The sequence below is a fragment of the Thermobia domestica genome, chromosome 5 (assembly GCF_964235325.1).
Source record: "Thermobia domestica chromosome 5, izTheDome1.hap1.1, whole genome shotgun sequence".
NCBI classification, from domain to species: domain Eukaryota; kingdom Metazoa; phylum Arthropoda; class Insecta; order Zygentoma; family Lepismatidae; genus Thermobia; species Thermobia domestica.
This window is the reverse complement of record NC_137458.1, coordinates 96,629,427-96,647,235: the sequence shown is the minus strand read 5'-3', so window position 1 is coordinate 96,647,235 and position 17,809 is coordinate 96,629,427. Positions and strand designations below refer to the sequence as shown.

Sequence of the window (17,809 nt, the reverse complement as noted above, 5' to 3'; positions counted from 1 at the left end):
CATTCAGTATCATAAATGAAAATGTCGTCATTTTGTGTATATCTAACTTTATTGTTTCAAAATATAATTTAATTTTATAATACGAATATTTTTCGTATTACATTATCTTATCACTTAGATTATATGGTGGCCATTTTTCATACATATGCGCAGTGGCGGCGATTGGACGTTAAAAGTGGGGGGGCAAGGCATGATCTGAATATTTGTATATTAATCTTAGTTTATCTGATTGTTTCTAACACTTTGTTCGACGAAAGGTTGTATAACTAATAGGATACTATCTTCTTCGGTTAAAATACCATATATCGTATTTCATATTTTATTAAATAAATTAACAAGAGCAACGGAAGTAAATACTAGCCCTTTGTACTCTTAAACAACGAAGGTGTAAGAAGAGATTTGATTCCTTTCTCATGAACATCTTAAAACTCTGTCTGGAAAATTGTGTGATCAGATTATTTAATAAAAAAATTTACAAAACAAGTAAATAGAAAGGATAGCTAATATTAATTATAGTAATGAATAATGAGGCTTGTTTTGCAAAAGTTATGTTCAAACTGGAGATTAATGAATAACTTAATTTATAATTTCACACATGACATTAAATATACGTTATTACTCTTACAAGGTACATTCGCGAAGTGTCCCCTCAAAATTCGTGTAAAATTGATTCAAATACAAAGTTCTCCTTGCTACAATGTGTATTGTACTAATTTTAGCAGCCCATACTGGTAATTTGCGTATTTATGAGCCTTCATATATTCGGAATTCAATCATACACTAGTGCTTGGGGTCCCGGGTTCGATCCCAGCCACCGCCAAAGGAACTTTGTGGTGGACAAACACCGTGTGCGTGGGTTTTCTCGGGGTTCTCCCGTTTCCTCCCACTTTCTTCATTCCACCATTTTCATTCATTACTCATCATCACCGTCTCCTTTAGCCTAACCGACATAATCGTGGGACGTAAAACTCAAAGATTTCATTTTCATTTTTCAATCATACACTAGTGTAACGCTCGGACACAAAATTGCTTTTAGTTTCTTTAGATGTAACTGGACATGAATGTGGGCATATGCAAAACAAATTTGATCAAGTACTGCTTCCCTGACACATCTTACTAACCCAAGCTGCCATCTTGGATTCAATTTTCGGTTTTTCAAAAGGGAATAGTTGCAAGTGATACATCAAGTTCATGTACAATTTCTCGGAAAATCACTAGTGTAGTGAGTTTTACCGTAGCTATTGCATGTTAAATGTCAGGTACTTCATGAATATTGAATCAAATAGAAAGTTGTGCAGGGCCCGCTGTGTATATGTAGTGTTTTACGTGATTTATCGTTGACGAAATATTCTCTGAATGTACATAATACAGAGACACAGACGTCAATACGGAAATGGTCTTCACCTAAATATGGTCGTATCTGAATTTACATTAAGCATTTTGACCGTTATACAATACTTCTTTGTTGTAGTATATCATGGAAGTAATACAATCACTCACAGAAATGTAATAAGATTATGACACCAATGTTGTAAGGAGTTTGTTTATATCTACAGTATTTTTCCAGTTAGAAATTGTTTTGATTTGTCAACATCAAAAATATATGTGTAACTGATATTACTCTGCAATGTCTATTCGCGAAATGCCTGGAAGGATTTAACATGCAATACCTTGCAAACGGTACAAGCTACAGTAAAATCCTCTACATCAGTGAGTTTCCGAGAAAACTGTACATGAATTTGATGTCTCACTTGCACCTATTCCCTTTTGAAAAACCAAAAGTTGAATCCAAGATGGCAGCTCGGGTTGGTAGCATGTGTCAGAGAAGCAGTACTTGATCAAATTTGTTTTGCACATGCCCACATTCATGTCGAGTTACATCTAAAAGCAATAACATGTCTGAGCGTTATACTAGTATATGATTGAATTCTGGATATATGAAGGTACATAAATACCAGTATGGGCCGCTAAAATTAGTACAATACACATTGTGACGAGGAGAACTTTGCATTTGAATCAATTTTACACGAATCCCGAGGGTACACTTCGCGAATGTACCTTGTTAGAAAATGAAAGACAGTAAATACTACAAGCATATGCTACGAAATTTAAAGAAATACGCGATTGCAATATTAATTGCTTTGAATTGCAATTAAAACACAATTCCTGTAGCTTGCTTAACTCCACGAGAAGACAACCAATATGTACTCACGCAACGGGAAATATTATATGGCACCATTTTTTTATGAACCAGTAATACATATAAAACATTACATTGTCAAATGAAGCTATATACATTAATGGGTTACTTCAAAAAAGTGGGGGGGGGCAACTGCCCCCCCCTAATCGCCGCCCATGCATATGCGCGATCGGTCGAGCAGGATAGCGTTTTGAAAGTAATCAGTGAGCGTTATTCCATCAAAGAAATTTTGTGTATTGAGTTGGGTTCGCGTATATTTTTTTTTCAGTGTAAATTTTGCATGAAAAATAAAGTGTGTGACAATGCGTGCTATGTTATTCGATAGCGCATTATGTGCTCTACAAAATGATGTGTTCAGATTTTTTTTTTATGCTGATGTACTTTGTGTTCTTTTCAGGTCATTAAAATGGAATGTAAAGTCGGATAGAAAAGAGTATTTTCGAACACCTTCTGCTGTACGGATTTAATCGAGGTACCAAAGCCACAGGAGTTATTCAAGAGACGTGTGAAATTTATTTCGAAGAAGCGATGTCTCTTAGGATGGCTCATTATTGGTTTAAGCGATTCAAAGAGTGCAATTTCGACCTCAAAGACGAGCATCGCACCGGACGCCCTGTTCAATTCGATGAGGAACGACTGAATCAGCTTATTCACGAATATCCACACCAAACAAGGGAATTGGCAGAGATAATGAAGTGCACCCACAGTATTATAGAGCGTCACCTTTACTCGATGGGAAAGATTCAAAATTTGGGCGCATGGGTTCCACATGCTTTGACCGACAACAACAAAAATCAACGCGCCACGATCGCCACCGGTTTGATTGCCCGGCATCGGTCAATACGTAGGCACAAGCAGCGATTCTTCGCATAAGCTTCACAGATCTCTCGAACGACTTCTGTGGCTTCGTCACCTCGATTAAATTCGAACAGCAGCAGGTGTCGAAAATGTTCCGATTTGACACTTCATTTTAATGACCTGAAAAGAACAGAAAGTATATCAGCATAAAAAAATATGAACACACCATTTTATAGAGTACACAATGCCCTTAGAAATTAAATACAATTATTAAGAATTTGTTTAAATCGTTTGTCTACTCAATTTAAAATAATATTCTCCATTAAGAATTATTCAAAACGTATACCTTTATATAAAACAAACAGTTATACAATAAATGGTTAAATCCAATGTCTAAAAATGGATGTTGAAGTAATTTACATCCTGCAGTGGATGTAACAGGTTAAACCCTGAGAATCCACTTATTTCAGTATAACAAAATTTCGTTATACTGGTATTTTATTTTAGTAAGTCCCGTCCTTCATGACCTCGGCGTTGCAGAAGGACACAAAATACAACTCAAAGTCGAAGACAGGATAGTTTCTCTCGTATTATGAAATATTACAAGTTAATTACAATTAATTTTGTATTAAAACAGGTACAAGTAGATTCAACAGAAGCTTGGAAATTGCTTAGCTAAATTATTTGAAAGTACTCTTCTTCTTTTTCTTTCTATTAAATAGTTCAGGTGGAATGTATTATTAAAGTACTTTACTAACATATATATTTTAATCGAATAGCTTCCAAAATTTACTACGAGTTTTGCCTCACTGTGCAATTCACTATCTGCTTCTGAATAATTTTCTTCTGTACGAGTCAATGGCATCTTAAAAACGAATATAGAACAAGACACCATTGAGCTGCAAGAACGTTAGAGTGCGTCTCTTCCCTGTCTCATTGTTTGGTGTAAGATGATAGTTTAGTAGATATCGACTTTACTAAGTTATTGTGTCTGAAGATAGAATTTGTCCAGAAAAATAAGATAGTAAAATATTCAGCTTCTAAGTTTTCCACCTTCTCAGTATGGATCGTCTCCTAAAACACAAGAACGAGATATTTTGTAGTAGGATGGTTGAAATTTCAGAATAAATATTTTTGTTTAATATTGACAGTAGTATTCAAGAACAATATTTCCGTATAAATGAAGATACCTGGCGCGTTTCGCGATGTTTAATTTATTTTTTATTTATTTATTTATTTTTTTTTTTTTGTGTGTGTGTGTTGAACTTTTCTTTCATTTTTATTTCAGCTACGATATTAAGGATAACTCCGCAGAAAACTACCATAAATACATATCCGTAACTCGACTCAAGGGTCGTCGTAGATTTACTTGCACAATGTGTAAGAAATCTGTCACAAAGAAGATATTTATCAACAAACATATAAGAAAACATTTCGAAGGTGAACCTGTGAAACCATATTCTTGTAAATCATGCAAAGAATCATTTTCTACGAAGACAGCATTGTTCGATCATAAACGGGATGATTGTCGTCGTTGTTTCATGTGCAGAAAATGCAATAAAGTATTTTCATCATCACGTGCTCTGTCTCGCCATAGGAGGACCCATTTAGAGAAGCGAAGGTACGCTTGTAATATATGTGGAAAGACATATGAATGGAAAACTAGTTTGATTCAGCATATAAATATACATACGCTTGCTAATCTCCCGTTTTCTTGTATTTTCTGCCAAAAAACATTTCTACATAAGAGGAGCCTTAAGAGACATATTATAGTCGAGCATACTGACGAAGAAAAAAGTCAGTGGAGATGTCACTTTTGTACGAAAGCCTATAAGACCAAAGATAGCCTTCGACTTCATGAAAAGACACATACTGGTGAATATGTGTGTCAGTTATGTGATAAGGTGTTCCCATGCTCTGCAAACCTTGAGAGACACGTACGCAGCCATACTGGTGAGACACCGTTTCAGTGTGAATATTGCTCGAGAGCCTTCTCAGACAGGAGCCATCTAGTGCGACATATTAAAGTACATACAACTACGATTGCATCTTTTTCCTGTGATCAATGTGGCAAGTCCTTTACTCAACGAAATTATTTGGTCCAACATTCTCGAACTCACATCACTAATGCTCCATTTCAATGTGAATTTTGTGAGAAGTCATATTGTGAGAGATTTATGCTTGTACGACATACAAGAGTTCATACACAAGAGAAAGTGTATTGTTGTGAATTTTGTGGGGAGGGTTTTTCTCAGAAATGTACGTTTTTGAAGCATGTAAGCAGTCACACATCGTGAGGTTCTGAAGAGAGCAAATCATTTAAATTTATTATTATTGTATAATAAAGAAAAGTCTAAGAAAAAACAGTAAAAACAACACTTGAATACGTATAGTATTGTTAAGAAAACACTTGGCTATTCGGCTTTCGTAAAAATGCCCTGTACTTTTATCCGTAGATAAAAAATATACAATTAGACTCAAAAGTTATGGAATATTAACTGGTCTTCCAAAACATGTACTGTTGGTTATTAAAATAATGGAAACACATGTAAGAGAACAGAGTTGGAACACTGAGGATGCTTTACAGCGCCTGACCTGATGTAGTGCTTTGTTATCATCTGTAGTACATCAAGTGGGGCAGAACGGAGGCATTTGTTGAAGGTGTCAGACGGTGTTGATGCAAAATAGGATACCCCAGTTTCAAAGAAGTCAAATTGTGGGTGCACGGTTAGTTAGCGCAGATTCATCTTAGATGACCAGTATGGTAGGTGTGTCGCAAAGAACAGTGTCCAATGTGATGACTTGTAGAACTCAACAGCAGATCATGAGTGCTATCGACGAAGAGTATTAGTGGACGAAAGACAATCTTCTGTGACATGCATTTTCTGTGTCAAGTATTGAAGAGAATTCGCCAATGACCTTAGAGGAAATGAGGGAAAAGTATTTGAGGAATTCAACCAGTACCTGGAACAGCTATTGAGAAAATTACTGACCGACACGAGTTGGATAACGTGAGCACCCGCGTCATGTTGCAAATTCCAAAGCGCTGACCACCGTTGAACCAAAGTTTTGTGAACATCGGTATAACTTCGTCTCTCCTGCCCGCCAAATTCCCGGACCTCACATAATTGAACATATGTGTTGAGTTTAGAGGTCTGCACGGGATGGAATTTAACCCGGGGCCGGCCCGAGTCCGAAATGTTTTACCCTTTAGGCCCAAGCCCTTCTGATAATCGAATGAATCCGAAATAAGCCCGAATTATTATGATTAAGTATTCTGCCTTTCGGCAGGCCCTGGGACTACAGTTTTTTTTGTTTTTTTTTTTCAAATTTAGATTTAGACGTGGAAATGTTTCTTCCACGTTTTTCGATCCTCAGCTTCCTCTTTTAACTCCCAATATTTTCCTCTGTTTCTCAAATCATCGATCAGTTGTGTTCTTCTTCCTATTCCTCTCTTTCCCTCCATCTTTCCTTCTATGGCGGTATGAAGAAGACAATTTCTTCGCAAGATGTGTCCAATCCAATTGGCCTTCCTACGAAGGATGCTGACTAGAAGTGTCCTCTCCTCTCCTATCCGTTTTAAAACATCTTCGTTTGTTGCTCTCTCTGTCCATTTTATGTTCTCTATCTTCTTCCAACACCACATTTCTTCTGTAACTTCTGTAATGTTCAAGTGTCTGAACCATACAGTCCAATGCTCCAGATATAACACTTGACCAACTTCTTCCTAAGTTCAATATTGAGCTTGCTATTTAAGAGTAATAAACCCAAATTACAGATACTTAATAATTAATGCGAAATTGTAGTTTTATCTACAGCAATTGGGTTTGCAGTTATGCTTTAAAAGTTATCCAGAAAGAACCGTCCCATAAATATTGTACAGTATATTTACAAAGTTAATCTTGAAAAGGCTTGAAAGTATGGTTGTATATTTAAAAATTTACGGCCTAAGCCCGAAGTGTAACTCCGAATCCGGCCCGCGGGCTCGGCCTGAACCCGTGCAGACCTCTGGTTGAGTTACTCCAGAACAAATACCCTTCCCCATCTTCGTTGACAAAGCTGAGTAGTGCACTGCATCGAGAATGATACAATATTCCCCTGAAAACCACTCTTGATTTAGATTTCTACATTTTACAACGAATCAGAGCTGTTCTACAGGCTAAAGATGGTCTCACACCTTATTAACAAGGTAAATTGCATTTTGTCCAGGTGTTTCTGTTATTTTAATAGCGATCTGTATATATTAATCCTAGCCTGTAGGCATAAGAATGCAGCTTAAAATAATTGAGACTTATTAAATTGTGAAATACTGTTCAAATATAAAAATATACTATTTTCAGATCAGTGAACTTTTCAGATTATATATATATATATATATAGATAGATAGATAGATAGATAGATAGATAGATAGATATATAACATGAAAGGATGGTGTGATAAAGGATGTTCTGTTACCTGTTTCAAGTGTTTATTGTTAGTTTTTTTATGGTAGATTTATTTGTCTGTACGATAGAAATTATGAAACCGAGTGAAATAGGAGGAAATATCCCTCTAATAAAAGGTTAACTTATACTGAAGACAATAATTGCAACTTCAGTGTATAGTTACAAACACTACTATATTGTCAGACCGTCTTTTACCATCATTTATTAAATATGACTCAACGTCCGTTTAACTAACGAATCGTTTAAATGTAAATAGTTGTTAAGTAGTATTAGTGAACGGTTAATAATACTAACGTTCCTGAAATAGAAAAAAAAAAAACAACTAAAACTATACCTTTGATAGTTGTTAATGTAGCAAATTTTATACTTGTCATTGAATTTTCTAAAATGGAATATAAATGTATACGGATGTCAATTAGCGGTGTAACGTTAGGGTCTGCAGGTGGCCTGTCGTGGCTTGAGAACCTATAAGCTCTCGCCTGTTTTGAATGAGAAAGGTCAAATTGTATATTAAAGTAATTTTGAGGTTACTGTATTTTTAAGAGTGCTTACCATTTCCAAAACGAACAACATCGTGCATAGTGTATCGACTGTCTCGCGCACATACTGTTTTCCTTTCTCTCGTACGTACCAGCTGCGGAATCAGAAGATTCTAACATCGAGAAAGCGTTCCGTCCTCTGTTTTAATATAAAAATATATTTATAATTAATTTACTAAATAAGGAAATAACTCCCAAAGGTAATATTACCTAGTTATAAAAAAAAGTGTGTATTAATTTGTATTTTTGTCTGTTGCAATATGACAACGTATCGTAACTCATTTGTTTCCTGTTAAGTGTGTATTATATTTTAGGAGGCCTGAAATTTATTTTTGCAGGCGGGACAGCATAGTTATCGTTACGCCACTGACATGAATGTTCTGTTGTGTTGTTTAGTCTGTCTCTCTTACAGTAACACTCACCAGCTTTCGTACATAGTTAAGTGGTTTGTTTATCTAAGGATCTATTAAAAATTTTAATCTAGTTAATCAAAACGTGTTAAGAATTATAATCACCTTTTGCAGCCAGTAGAAGGACGGTTGTTTCTCTCATCCGAGACGTTAAATATTATTTTTCAATAATTGTTTTATTTCCAAACGACCAAGCTGAAATCTTCCATAGCATTATAAGGGGGAGGAAGATTCTAGATGATTGGCCTTTATCGGCGCTGAATTAATATCAATTATGTTATATCATGAATTTCTTTTTCTTGAATACAGGGAAAATATACAGTGAGTTGTAAATTTTTGAGCCATTAATATGGGAGAATCGATACATCGTCTAGTCACATGTTAAGAAAGCTGAGTGACATCATATACAGGGTGTTCTTTTATTATGTAACCAAAATCCACTGGAGATCCTCACACCTAAACAATAAAAAAAAAGTGCATAAGATTGTACTGGCGCACATGATTTTAAAGAGAGAGGTGGAAGAGCGGGATCTATACCGCAGCTCCCTCTATAAAATCCGTTGCGCCGATACGTCCCAACTCTGAAACATGGTTATTTACATAGGCAGTGCACTAGTTTCTCTAATAGTTCTTTATCTGCCTTTGATATCTCTCATAGTGTTCGAGCTAGGTAGCCTCAAAATTACTTTTTTTTTTTTTTTTGCCGATTTTGGGATCTCGTAACTTTGAAACAACGCGTTTTTTGCCTTATGTTCATATGGACTTTTTTTATTGTTTAGGTGTGAGGATTTCACCAGTGGATTTTGGCTACATAATAAATTAACATCCTGTATATAACTTTTGCAATTAGTACAGCGTGCAAAAGTGCAGGGTAAAATGAAATTGTTTGCCCTTTCAGATAGAGGCTTATAAAGTTTGAGATTGTTCCACTGCTCACTCGTTGATCGAAAACTATAACGTAGGATTGGCCACATATTGAAATAATAGGGCTCAGGTTCCCTAAGGTGGCCGACATGTGATTCGACTATAAAATATTGTTATATGAAAATATTTGGAAATAGTCGAGGTGGATGTTGAACTGTTTGTTGTTTAAATTTAAGTTTCAGATAGTTTAAGAGATACATATTATTTCTTTTTAAATGAAAACAAAAATAGTTTCTTAAGAACTACTTATTAAGTTAAAGAAAAAGGAAAAAACAAAAGAAAAAAGAGAGGAAACAATGAAAACAGTATTTTCAAATCAAATTTTGTTGAAAAATAATATTAACTTCAAAGACAAAATTTATGTTTTAGTCTTGTTGTTCAGTGGGCTATTTAATTTATGTGACCTTTAATTTCGTTCGTATATTTTTCATGTGTAAATTTTTAATAGGCTTAAGAAATAATTACTTTTGTTTTATTAGTATAATCATTATAAGTAGAAACAATATTCGAAATTATCCGCACGTATGTGCTTTCATTGTTACATAAATTGCATGATTGGATATTTTCCAACAGTCTAGTTTTATGAAGAAATCATTGGAGTTATATGTGAAAGTTAAGTGAATATTTGCTATTTTTATAAATACATGAGCAAGTCTGTAATCATAATAAACTGTTTAAAATTTATTTTGTGAGATTTATTTATCTTTGTATGTATTCTTGTGTCACCTTGTGTACTATTTAAAATTAGAGACTAAATACGTTCGTGCGTTCGTAAAACTCTACGTTCGTGCGTTCGTAAAACTCTAGTTTTCTTTGATCACAGGGTTTCTTTGTAGCGATGAAAAATGTAGTAGATAATATATGTTTCGAGCTTCTAAAAACTAAGTGACAAGATTCTTTTTGAAGTGCAATAAAATGTGATACATATAACGGTCCATATTGTGAAAGTCGCCGTTAAGGTACGCTACAGCATTGTTATCACCACAGAATGACACAGTCCTGTCTTGCACCATGCAGCTAGACTGTCGGAAGCTTATCTATACTATTGCATTGGTGTGGGATGAAAAGTTGAGCGAATGTCAACTCAGGCTTCCCTGAATGAAGTTTGTCCATAAAAATAAGTTACTTAAGTTTATAGTTTCTAAATTTCTCTTCCTCAGGTATATCATTGTTTTTGAAAGCAAAATTTACTTTCTCACGGGATATTTTCAAATAGCATGACATATTTTAAGTAGACTATTACAATTACAAAATTATTTTTATGTTCTTAATATCTTATAAGAATATTTATATATGGGAAACAGTGAGACAGTTTCTAGATTTCGGGATATGTATATAATAATTTTTATAGCGTTTATTCTTTCATTTTATTTCAGCAACGATATTCAGGCTAATTCTACAGAAAACTACCATAAATATATATCCGTAACTCGACTCAAGGGACGTCGTAGATTTACTTGCAAACTGTGTAAGAAATCTGTTACAAAGAGGATGCATATCAACAAACACATTAGAAGACATTTTGAAGCTCCGAAGATGCATTCTTGTACATCATGTGAAGAGGCGTTTCCCACAAAGGAAGCACTACTTGCCCATAGACGCAATGATTCTTGTTTCATGTGTAAAAAATGCAATAAAATATTTTCATCAGCAAATGCTTTGGGTCGCCATAGGAAACACCACATAGATACAGCAATGTATTCTTGCCCTGTGTGTGCAAGGACATATGAATTGAAAAGCAGTCTCATGCAGCATATAAATATTCATTCACTTCCTGAACACCCATTTTCTTGTAGTTTATGTCATAAACCATTCCTTCACAAGAGGAGTCTCCAGAGACATATAACAGTCGAGCACACTGATGAAGAGGAAGGGATGATGAGATGCCACTTTTGCACGAAAGTCTACCAGAAGAGGGATAGCCTTCGACAACATGAAAGAACGCATACTGGTGAATATGAGTGTCAGCTATGTGGCAAGGTGTTTTCGTGTCCTGCGCATCTTGAGAGACATGTACGCACCCACACTGGCGAGACACCGTTTCAGTGTGAATATTGTTCTAAAGCGTTTTCAGACAAGAGCCATCTAGTGCGACACATTAAAATTCATACCACAACGACTGCGGCATATTCTTGTGATCAGTGTGGTAAGTCATTTACTCAACGAAATTATTTGGTCCAACATTCTCGAACTCATATCGCCAATGCTCCATTTCAATGTGATTTTTGCGAGAAATCGTATTGTGAGCGATTTATGCTTGTACGACACCGAAGAGTTCATACGCAGGAGAAAGTGTATTGTTGTGAATATTGTGGGCAGGGCTTTTCTCAGAAATGTACGTTTTTGAAGCATGTAAGAAATCACACATCGTCAGGTTCTTGAGAGAGAATTCATTTAAATTTTAAAATAGTTATGTTACATATGTTTTCATTGAAAATAACAAAACACTTCCAATGAAATAAGTTTAATAAAGGTACGGGGTAGTGAGCAAATTAACGTTCAAAAGGCTAGGGCAGACTTTTTTTCTCTCGTCTAAAGAGGGAAAAGTGAATTAACATTTAAACATTTACAACATGTTCAGAAACATTTTTTTCAGCCACTCTTCATGAAGAACTGTACTTTTATCCGTAGATAAAATTATGCTGTCATATCTAAATGTTTTTGAGTATTGACTGTCTCTCAAATCAGATTCACTTAAGCCTGAACAAAGAGTCAGATCTTTTTGCGAGATAGAATAAAATGGTATCTAGTTAAGTAATTCTACACAAGAGTATAGTGAGTGGTTTTCGAAACACAAGTGATCTTTTTCAATTTTTTGAGCTGAGAAAGGATGCATTATGGTTCTTTTAAAATCTTTATTGCAAATCTATTTATTTTACTTTTGAGGGGATGAGTGGTTATTAAAACTATACACTTATAACTGCCTGTTTGCATGAAGAAGAATGTGAAACCGCTAAGTGAAATATAAGTAAACTATACACTGTAGTGACAACTACATACAAAGGCTAATAACCAGCAAGGAAAGTGAACTGGATGTAGTATCTAAGTAGTGTTCAGAATATAACATTATTTCTTAATCGTTTCATTTTAAAAAAAATAAAATAAAGCGTTAATGTTTAGGTTCGTGGGAAATCTTTTGCTTATTTCAGTAATACTATAAAGTTACGTTAAATTTATGCACTATATTATTATATGTTGTATTTTTTTTTGTTTAATTAATGAATATTCTTTTATAATTCAGTAATAGTTGTATCTTTTAAGTATACTCCCCATTACTGACAAAATTGAGATGCTTGGGTAACTTACCTTTGATTACCAGTTGCAAGTGAAGAAACGTTGGCATAGATATGCTTACTTTGGTGCAAAGTGTTCCTGGCTCGATCCCCGGCCACAATGGCGTTCGCAAGGGGATTTCGAAGTTTAAATGTCCTTGAGCAAGATGATATGGAAAAATAAACTAAACTTTTACAATATTAATATATAAAAAAAAATCACAGTGTCCTGAATGCTTGAACCTCCTTTTTGTCCATTTCTGCGTACGCCACTGCCGGATTATATCTGGTTTAATAAAGGTTAATCTGATTTTCACGAAGCTTTGCACCCCTTGTAAACAATGCAGACTGCAGTGCAGAAATGTTGCCAACTAATTAAACAAAAAATGTTATATGCAATTTTGTGCTAAGAAATGAATAAACAAACTGAAAGGGGAAAAACAATGAGATTAAAAATAAAATGGCATGGGCTTGTGATAGAACAATCATGAACCATTTTTCCTCGTTTGCAGTGGCGTACGCACTGCTCTCCTGAATCTTTGAACTACTATGTAAACGCAGACACGCACCAGGAGGAAGAAGGGCAGAATGTTGAATTTCTTCTACCAGTGTAAATTACAACTAAAACTTACTATCCCCACTCCTAACGTTTCCTCTAACTGAGAATCTACCTAAAATGTTAGGATTCAGAGCCACTATTACATGATGACTTAGTGTTCCTACTAGCAGATCTATGGTTGAATGGATGGATTAAAGTTTATAGTCCCCTTCAACAAGTTTATAGTTCTCTTAATTTCACTACATCCCGAAAAAAAAAATAAGACTCAAAAGTTATGAACATTCCTATCCAATATTATAAAAATTCTTAAATGTTGAAGATTCCTTTGTACATTATTTCATTTCTGGCACCGAATATTCGGTTTTTGCATCTTTTAAATGATCATTTATTCTGATCGCATTTTAAAAAGGCGATATACAAATTATAACTGAAAAAATTAGCCTCATATTACTTCGTAATGAATCACTAAAACAGGTTTTATCTTCTTTAACTTCTCTCTATCCCCCTCACTCTCTCTCTCTCTCTGTCTCTCTCTCTCTTTTTTTTTATTGGCTATTTCCTCATCTCTAATGAAAGGTCAAACAAAGATCTGAAATACTATAAGGAACTTATTATCTTCAATAAGAACAGCGAGTTCACTTGATTTCTCTCTTTCATTTTCTTAGCTCATTTTCATGAAATGACACAACTATTTGACAATCATTCTTTGTGAAAAACTGAAAAATAACCATGAGTTAGCAACATTGAAAATGAGACTAATTACAGTTTATTCTTCCATGAGCAAATAGTACACAACAAATGCAACGTATTATGGTAATTAGTGTATTGTTAAGGCACAGTAAGAACATTTAGGATCCGACTCAAAGTATGTGTCTACATGGGATCGAAATCTTGAACCAAAATCGAATTTGTAAGAGAAAACTGTTACAAAAAATGACAAAACACACGAAGTGCGCGCCACAATTTAAAGATGTCGCCCAAGGAAGCCAGCAGGTTACCTGCTGCTCCTTGTTATTCCGCTAAACATAAACAAGGCAAACCCGTAAGTGCAGAAGAAAAGCAAATACTTTATCAAAAGATATCAACGTTGTTCAATTCACTTGAAGAAAATTAAGACCTATAATAGCTAATTTTCATGTTCTCATAGAATATTTATTTACTTTGTAGTACTGAAGTTAGTATTTGTACATTCGCATGCTATACAATGTAAGAAAGCACATCAATAAATTGAACTTAAGGGGGAAAAGTACCATCTGTTTTTCATGGATATGTGTAATGATTTAGATAATAGATGAAAAAGAAATAATCTCCCATAATGATAAATATGCTTGCTGTTACATACCAGCGCCATCTCTTTATCGTTCAGTTGATATTTTGACATAACTCATTGTAATTTAATCTATAATTACAGTTTGGAGAAAAATAACAATGTTCAGTTGCTCTTAAAGGAAGGGAGATTATATAGTATTGGATATTTTGCCCTATATCACGGCAATGGTGTGAGAGTGAGACGAGTAATGCACATCGCGGTAGCAGAAATACATGCACGTGCTGCAGCAGAAATATTGCGGGAAACAGACGAAACAATTTCCTCTTCACCAATCAGCAAATAGTCGTGCGCGCAGTGATACAACATCAAGTTACGCGGTTTGTTTTTGAAGGGTGCAAAGGACTGTGAAAAACGCTTTAGTCATATATGCGGGTTTCATCTTATTCGTTCCGTCGATTTTTCACTCACTCACTTGCGCTTATCAAATGCTTATCTTGTAGAGCATAATTGTATCACGTCCAACCAAAGGTTTTATTTCAGTTTTTAAAATAAGTTGTGAGCGTATGAATGCTTTTTCAGAGGTGTATCTGTACGTTACGTGTACTAAGGACTAATGATTCCAGTAGCATCTTTGCTGTGTCTGACATCTTCCATATCTCTCAATTTTGTGTTTTGCACCTTTATTGTTACGAGAGCAGTTTGATAAGTAACTTGGTTCGCATAATAATAGATGGCGCTAACGTCATCTGTAGAGGAAGGACTTAAAAAGCGAATAACCTGGGCAAAATGAATAATGCTAATAATTCCTGAATTACATCCACTAGTACTAAATTTCACAAAATTAAATCCCCACGTTAAGCGGGTTTGCATATCCAGGCTCCTAACTATGAAAACATTTACGCTCACTCCAACCTCAATCATTTCACGAATTCAACCTGTTTTACGTATGTTATTAGGACATAATATCGATTGTGATTTATTTTAAAAACACTTTTATACATTGCAAGAGCTGTAACGTCCAAATATTTACTGAGAACTCATAGTCGTATCGGAATAAACAAAAGCGAGTATGGAACAGTAAACTGCTTTCACAAAAGGCAAAAGAAGATGTGCAAAGGCATACAAAACGGTCGAGTGGTTTGGGTCGATACACTACCAATCAGATGTTTGTGTGTTCAAACCCGGTAGCAAGTTGTTTCTTTTTTTAAGTGTCTTCCTATTTTCATCCGGAGGCTGAAAATATTTCTTTGAGTAACTCATTGAAAACTTCTTTTGTTTCAAATTCGATTAGAACGGAACATTATATGAATTGTGAATCTTAAATCCATAGCTATAAAAAATGAAGTATACTCACTACTCCATTATCCTCTGATTTGTAACGAAATTTATTTATAAACACGTGCTCGTGGGTTTTCTCGGGGTTCTCCCGTTTCCTCCCACTCTCTTCATTCCACCATTTCACTCATTTCTCATTTACACCGTCTCCTTTAGCCTAACCGGCATAACCGTGGGACGCTAAACTTAAAGATTTCATTTCATTTTTATTTATAAACAGTAGTGACTTCAGAAAATTATCCTCGGGGGGAATTTCAATATGCGGGTGGAGGGCAAACATTGGTAGTCCACATTGCATATATCGAATATATGGTCCTGAAGGCGGAAATTTCTTAGCTTGAAAGGGGTCTCAAATTCTCCCTCAGATCACGTCCTGAAAGCATCATTGCTTAAAAGCTTTTCGTAACAAATACAATATTACACTTGTTTCTCGTTCTACATTTTGAATTGGTAAAATCATAACTTATAGAGGATTATAATAAAAGCATAAAAATTACAATACCAATCATGTATAAATTATCCTGTAAGTTACCAACTTTGGGTCAGATTAAAACTCAAATATTTGTTTTCGGATTGCACTTAGATGTAAGTCCTCTCTATATAATCCTGATTGGAAAGCCATGTATAACTCTAATTAATTAATCAATATTTATACAAATATTTTTTTTATTTTACTATTCAATACTATATACACTTCATTTCCAAAATCAAAATCTCGAAAATGTATATTGTACGAGTGCAGATTCGCAAATAAATGCTTATTTATCATATATATTGGTCTCTATTCGAAATTCTATTTAATCGAATCCGACAAGAACACAGACAGAAACATCGAGAACAGGTGAAAAAAAGAGAGATAAAAAAGTGCTGTATCCGGCGGGGACTCGAACTTAGTTCGAATGGTGCTTTATAAGCCGAACGCCTTAGACCACTCGGCTATGGTAACAACTAGTGATTGTGGCAAAGGCTTCGAGTAGTAGTTCTTATTACAGAATAACATTTTCTATTGTCTAAAATTTAAACCTAATTTACTTTGATATAATATATCTATTAATTTGTTTCATGAACACGTTTTCCTTACTTTGATGAATGATGTAGGTTGTTGATATAGATTCTATTACACGTTCTTTCGTAAATATTATAGAAAGTATCAGGGCTATTTATGATCTTTTATGGAAATTGACTGGCGCATGCGCAGTACACAGACAGTTCAATTGGAAGGCGAGAGAAGGAAACGCTAACACACTGTTAGAATGTTTCCCTCGCAAGCAGTAGTTCCCAACCGAGGGACGGCGGGACGCACTTCCTCCTCCTGGGGTGGCGTGAAGGGTTTACGAAGTCCCTTCGTTGTGTTATATTTCTTGAATGATTATGCACAATATTTAGTCACATCTTCTACACATTTGGAAGTGATAAATCGTAGTATAAATAAACCGTCCTCCAACCACAGTGATTGTTGCTTTTCCAAGATTATAAACAGAAACACTTTATTTCAATAGAATATAAAAGTTTCAATGGGAGGGGTTACAACCCCCTCAACCCCCTGGGTATTTGATATGTCACCGCCTAAACTGTAACTTTCACGTTAGAATCGAAAAATGCCTCACCCCTCACTTCACTCATGGGATAACTTATTTGTGCGAGGATTGTTAGACAGAGTTGCCTCATGAACATTCCAAACTTCCGGCGGAAATCTTGGTGGCACTCTCTTAATCCTCACGACATCATTGTTTACTCCTATCCTTCGGTAAGTGTCTGTCACATACACAGAATCGAAATAATCAAGAAGCTCTAAAGTTTCATCAAGTGCTATAGTTCTTAACAATTCATACCTTGTGACACATCAATAACTGGAAGAAATGTTAGACCACTTATTTGGCTACAGTATAAAGCGAATTCGTCACGTTCTTTATATAGCCTGGACAGTCCTAGTTCCTGTATTTTCCTGTATACTGCCTGCCGGAGATGAAAGAAACAGCCCTGCACTGAAATTTCATCACCAAGCTTATTCTTCAAGGCATTATGGACAGCTGCTTCCAAGTCACATACAATAGTT

General features: G+C 35.1%; 1 protein-coding gene across 1 annotated transcript in view; it reads left to right on the top strand.

Moving 5' to 3' along the window:
- The window catches only part of LOC145686017 (uncharacterized), a 70,730-nt gene extending 57,776 nt beyond the window's left edge, over window positions 1-12,954 (top strand). Inside the window, exon 4 of the mRNA XM_081758863.1 lies at window positions 10,694-12,954. Within this exon, the coding sequence (XP_081614989.1) occupies window positions 10,694-11,699 (1,006 nt within the window). The 3' untranslated portion in view covers window positions 11,700-12,954. The remainder of the gene's footprint in view (window positions 1-10,693) is intronic.
- Window positions 12,955-17,809: the final 4,855 nt, after the last annotated feature.